A 6580-nucleotide genomic window follows, 5' to 3' on the forward strand; every position below is an offset into this window, starting at 1 on the left:
TATAAAATCCTTTAGTATTTGATAAAACAACCTTTAATTGATTGTTAGAATAGCTACAATTATTTGCAGGTGAAATTTAATAAATTGCAGTAAACATTAGACCACATTCTTAGGATTGCAATTCCAAGAAAATCCAGAAGCAAAATGCTATCTGATGTTTGGTTTGAGATTTCTGACTGATAAATGCTGATGTTATCCCAACTTCATATTTGGGAATTCAGAAAGACAGTGCTGAATTCTGCTCAATATGGTGCAAAGAATCAGAGTGATTCCTAATATCAAGGCTTTTTCTCCAACCATAAAGCGTATCATCTTTTATTGAAACCATCCCATTACAGTAAGAGTATTTATATTTCAGCTGGACCAGACATTCTGTTTATTTTGTAGTTTTTCTAAGAGAAGCTTGCTCTGGAATATTTCAGAACACAGGCTTTCTTCTGTGAACCCAAATCTTCTCAGGCAGAAAAATGAACAGAATCTAGGTCTCTAATACTCTGGACAAGTGCTCAGCTTTTGAATGAAAAAAAGGGCTCAGCTACATGTCCTCTTACATGTTGATCCCTGAATACCACTTTTTCCAGCTTAACACTCAATATAGAGGTTTTTGCTTTTCTTTAAAAAAAATTAAGTGAAAACAAAATGTGCTTCAAGCATTCTAAACTTTTCATTTATATGGAATTCTGTTTTTTCACAAAGATTACAATTGTAAAAAATTTACTTTGATATACATCACCTAGTTGGAATAACCAGTTATTTCAAAGTATTTCCATTTCTTTCCATTTGTTTGACTATTGAAACTCCTAAACCAAATTAATCTCAAAATCAGTCGAGAACATCTGTGGGTGATCAGAAATATTAGTGTATTTATCCGTAGAAGTAAACTGTTGTAAGGTGAGCCTTCAGTAAATTGATACGTGCAGTTATGTAGCTGCCTTTCTAGCCAGCCAGGCTCAAGCCACTTCTGGACTGGAAGCTACTGAACTAACATGTCCCTCACATGGCTAGGGAGCTTCTAGCCTAAGTGGCACCATGCAGGAGCAAAGAGGACATGCAGCTGTCTTCACCCACCAGATAAAGTGACTTGCCTGTAATTACATAAATGCATATTTTATAGTGCTATCATAAATAATACATTGAAAATTTTATGTAAAACTGACTATAATTAAACATATTTGGACACTGTTTCATAATATGAAGTTCAGTGCAGGTATGACTTGACAATTTACTAAATTATATCTGGAAATTCAGAAAGCTGTATAAAGGAGGTTTGGTAATTGTAGAATTCTGATGATCCAGACTCATTCAGCCCACTTATTTTGCATATAATATCAAGTAAGCTGCATTCTGTAAGCTTATAAGACCAGGAGTTCTTGTAACTCTTGAAAGTATTTATTAATATATTAAACTTTATTTAATTTTATCTTTTTTTATCATAAAATGAGGGATTTTAGATTGATAGTTTTAATTTAAAACATATGAATAAATTTCTCTAATAGATGGATGTAATTATTACTGATGAATGATGTAAAAAACCCAAGACTGTCCATTATGCTAGTAACTTCCCAAAGACATTAACATATGATTTTACCATTGCATATTATATATAATCTCATATCATAAAGCTTGTAATGCTCACAGCCAGCCACAGTTCTCACTTAGTATCTCTTCTCCTCTCATTTGTGTTTAGTCATCCATGGCATTCTCTGATTTTTCACCAGGATTCACAGTGAGTGAATACCTATACTCCCACTGGAATCGCTCTTTATTTCATTGAAAAAGCTATGCAGACATATGGCTTTTCCTGTGCAGCATGTATTTCAAGACAAGTGCTTGAGTTACTGGTGGTTTGACCAAGACTTATTCCAACTGCCTTCAGTTATGCCTCCCTATAGCTTTGCATAAACAATATGAATATTTTTGATCATTTGTGAAGTGTAAAGATCTGTACTTTTTGAAATGTTTTGTTGTCATTATTTTTAAAAGCAGTTTGCCTAAAGGTACTGACATATTTATATGACATCTTTGAAAACTTGCACATATTAATTTGTTTTCCCAGTGGTTAATTTATATACCATACATAGCATACCACACACTTTCTTCTCAATTAAATTACATGTAACTTGTATTTTAATTCTTGTTCTTGTTTTACTTTTCACCAAAAAATATACCCCAAAGACTACAGATCACCAATATAATGTGTTCTTTTCATTTCAGTGCACATATTTTATTGGTATCCATTGTTCTCCTTGTTCTACTCTCAATTTTTCCAGAATTCTTCCTAACAGGATCATTTTTACTTATCAATGTTAGCTTCAACCCTACAAGTCACCAATGTGTACATTCTGCATCTAAGCTGGACATTAAGCTGTCCTCTTTGGAACTTGCTGATGGTAGAAGTTTTCTAAGGCAAACCTTGAACATTTCAGTCAGGTAGAACTACTGCCTGTAAAACCCAGAGTGAGCTATTGGAGCGGTGGTGCTAGGATCAGACCATCCATGTAGGCATTACCAAAAGGAGTGAGTCATGAGCTAACATGAAAGGAATGAATAATATAAACCCCTTATTTAGCCACCGAAGGACAGTACACCAAGCCTTTGCCATTCTACTTTGTAGACCTAGCAATTATTTCTTGTAACAGTGAAGTCATATAATTTTATGTATTTTCACTAGAATATAATCATAGCTACTAGTCAGAAATGGTTCTAACAAACATGAACAAAATCTCTCACAAATAATAATAGCTCACTTGTAATCCCAGAACAACAGTACAGCTCCTTTAGAACGTGAAAAGCAACTGTAATGCTGCACTGGAAACATGAGTGGTGCCGGTAGTACTACAGCAAGGGAGTAAGAGATGGGAGTCAATGTGAGGTGTGAATGGCCCTCTGAAAGCCTCTTTCTTCCTCACCAAGGAACTTGATGCCTAGCAACATTTGTGTAAGTCCTTAGTTGTAAAAATGCTGAAGTTCCTTACAATGAACACATTTAGTTGCACTTAATACTCCTCTACTCAGAAAGTCTTTTTCACATTAGGTCTAATTCTAAATAGTTTAGAAAGAGTTATATTGCTATTTTTAAAGCGGACATGTTTCACTTTAATGCTTTGAGCAATTTATTGCATTTTTTTATAGCTAGAATAGTATAAAGAGATGGAATTTTGTCCAGTGGTAAAGTATGTTTCTGAAAAGGGTCTTTTATCCCCTGGTAAAAATTTGTGATGATTCTAGGAGGACTATTCCTAAATGATTTTAAGTAAGATTAGTGTGACAAATAAGACAACTTTGGAACCTAGTACCACCAAATCCAAATGAACTAAGATGAGTTGCCTGCTTGTAAAGACATTCAGTATGAAAAATTTCAAGTGGTCTTGTAACTCAGGGTAAGAAATCCTTTGGATAGAATGAAAGAATCTCATAGTACCTGGCAATAAGAGAAAAGTATGGCCTCTCTATACCTATTGTCTGGATCCCACCACAATCCCTACATCTTAGAAATAAATCCTGAAGGTAAAATCTTCTCAGAGCCTTAAGACATTTTGCCAGGTCCATCATCCCAAAACTCTCTTCCTTGTAGATATTAATGATACAGAATGTCAGAACAGCTAACAGTAGTGAATTCTAACACTTCCTCTTGGGATCATCTGAGTAAACAAGTAATTTATTTTTTTCCCTAGGACTGTGCAACTATGTCCTCTGTGCTGATGAAATCATGGTATTTGGAACAAGTCAGTATTATTTATGGATTTATCCTTGTTTTTTCTCTCATATTCTCATTTATTGCAGTGGAACTCTTAAGAAAAAAAGAGATTATTTTCCATTTTCTTACAGCTTCACTTTAGTGACTAACTACTTACATCTTGAGCATCAGAACTTCTCCAGAACTGGAAAATCTCCAGCAGTTAAACCTTACCAAGATTTCCCCTTGTTTGTGGTCTTGGAACTGTTGGTGCTGAGACATTTTTTTTCCTCACTCCCTGGAAACTATCTTTCAAAGAGACAAAAGATCTATTGGAATTTTTTTGCCTCTTCTACATAGGTCTTTTTCAGTCTGTAGTTTTATCAGATAGGAAATAAAGTTTTTTATGTGAGGAATTATGAAAGTGCTCCTTTTCTCCAAATCTGACAACTTTATTTCAAGCCTTGCAATATTTGATCCTTTTTTTCAGTAGCTCTTTTAGACCATATGTGAATAAGAGCTTCTATTTTAAAGAAAAGTTATCTTCTTTGCCATTGTTGAAAAAAACTTGAAAACGTATTTTCAGTAAATCTTGAAAGCTCAAAAAAAAAAAAGGAGTTCCCTAAAAGAAGCAGACCTAAAACTTTATCTGTCATAATTTTGAGAGAGTGTGTTTGACTGTTTAAATGTACTTCATGTACCTCAGTAATCCTTTCTCAACGGCTTCCTTCTCTTTTCTGAAATAAGTTGTTCAGGTTCCAATGGAGTGCAGGCAGGTGTCAAAAATCTTTACACTGGAGTAAACAGGTTCTCTCAATTTTGCTTCATCACAGTCTGGAGGGAAATTGGGCCAAAGAATACTATGATCCAGTGACAAATAGAGGAAAAATTATGCTCATCTCCCTTATCATTCTACAGGAAATCCAACAGGAAAAAAAAAAGGTGGGGGGACCTTTGTCACAGCAATAAAACCATGGCTTATTCAGTTTGTAGATTTTGTACGTGATCAAATGCGTTTATCCTTTTTAAAACAATATAGCCAGTCTTGAAAGTTCATTTACGTATTAACAAGGCCACTAAATTTTTAGGACAGGTTGTTTTATATATCTGAGAAGATGAAGATAGACATCTTGCAATCAACAAAATTTTACACTAAAATGCTATGCTGATACAAAACACATCTAGAATATTTAACACAATTAAATTTATACTGTGTTAGTTTTGCTGTATTAGATGCTTCCGTGAATTCTAGGCAACTTGAAAGCCTTACAGCAATGCTACATTTGCTATCATGTCCTTCTGAAATCAATCTTTGTGTTTCTTCATCTTTCAGTGTAATGATCTTTAAAAATGTGTTAGAATAGGCATTGCTACCTGCAAATCATTGCACTTGAATCTGAGGTTTGCTGTTCATATAAATGTTTTTATCATCCTTTCTGCTTGTGTCATCTTTCTTTGAATGTCTCCTTTCTGGTTTCAGTTAACCGCTCTAAGAGACCTCAGACACTTAAATAGCAATTTTGTTGTGTAGGAACAGGTGATGTACAATCTCTTTGGATAAAGGACTATAGTCTGTGACACCACAAATCATATTATAGGGGTGGCCATGTATAGGAACATTTTAGGCAAGAAACACACTGGACAAAAAATTTATAAATGTGTTTGTCTAGGCAGATTGCTCTCCTCCCAAAGCAGGGAGTCTGAGGAAATGTGACATTGCTCAGAACCATGTAAGATACCAGGCTGGTTGAGGAACAGAGGAAAAAAGCTAAGAAGAATGCTGAAGCCCCATGTGTCTCCCCAGTAAATCCATATTTGAAATACTTACACATAAAGTGGGTGCATATAAATACATACACATATATACATACATACAAAAAATGAAGACTTTCATCTAAGTAAATAAATTACTTGCATGCCTACAATAAGCATAAATATTAGCTACGTGGAAGCTCATAAGCAGATTGGTCTGTCGAGGACTCTGGATACTCTGTATTTTCCTTGAGGGACCTTTTAAAAGATTTTGTGGGTCTCAACAAAAAAGATGTTTCTCAACTTTTGTCTACTGAATTTTGAAAAGAAAAAAGCAAACCTATTATCCTTGCCATGTTCACCATGGTTAATAATAACATTTAATTTCTTCTTGCTCTACTGAAGACAGGAAAGTCATTATACTTACAGGTGTTTCAGATTTTCAAAATCTTATACGCTCCCAAGTTGAACTAAGAGTGTGAAAACAGTTAACAGTTAAATTTGTTTGTATCTGTATTGAATTCTGCAAAATACTCTTAAACAAATTTAAGACCATGCTATTTATTACAGATGGTCTAACTTACTTAAAGATCTATTTACACTAGTACAAATCTCACTAAATAGTACTTACTATGAAGAAGGATAACACTAGCATAAACAGTCAACTTACAAGTCTGCCACTAAGGTTCTTTCACATTGGTTTAATTAAACCTAAATATTTTATTTAGTTTGGCATGCTCAGGTTATTCTAGTATTGGTTATGTTGAGCTTTCATTAAGAACATTTTTATATTTCCTTTACATGTTCCCGCCTGCCAATCTTAAACACATGAATAACCAGTTATATTGCCTATGTACAATTTTTTTTGCATTATCAGAGTTGCAAGTAATTTAATAGGCTCTGGCAATTGACAGATTCATTACAATGTGTTACAACCGTATTTGGTTGCAAAATGGTATCCACTGATATTTTGTACAAACTAATGTTTTTTCTTAATTTCAGGACTGATAGTACATGAAGGTGCATCTGTTTATCGAGTGTTTAAGCGCTGGAGGGCTGTGAATCTACACTGGGATGTGTTAAATTACGATAAAGCCACAGACATAGAAGAGAGCAATCGAGGAGAACCCTCAGCCGGAAGGACATTGCGGT

At 34.4% G+C, this 6580-nt stretch overlaps 1 protein-coding gene across 1 annotated transcript in view; it reads left to right on the top strand.

Moving 5' to 3' along the window:
• The window catches only part of MARCH11 (membrane-associated ring finger (C3HC4) 11), a gene marked incomplete at its 5' end in the record, with an annotated part of 31537 nt that overhangs the window by 24749 nt on the left and 208 nt on the right, over positions 1 to 6580 (top strand). Inside the window, one exon of the mRNA XM_010281774.1 lies at positions 6431 to 6576. Within this exon, the coding sequence (XP_010280076.1) occupies positions 6431 to 6576 (146 nt within the window). The remainder of the gene's footprint in view (positions 1 to 6430; positions 6577 to 6580) is intronic.

The sequence above is a fragment of the Phaethon lepturus genome, unplaced genomic scaffold (genome assembly GCF_000687285.1).
Source record: "Phaethon lepturus isolate BGI_N335 unplaced genomic scaffold, ASM68728v1 scaffold1372, whole genome shotgun sequence".
NCBI classification, from domain to species: Eukaryota; Metazoa; Chordata; class Aves; order Phaethontiformes; family Phaethontidae; genus Phaethon; species Phaethon lepturus.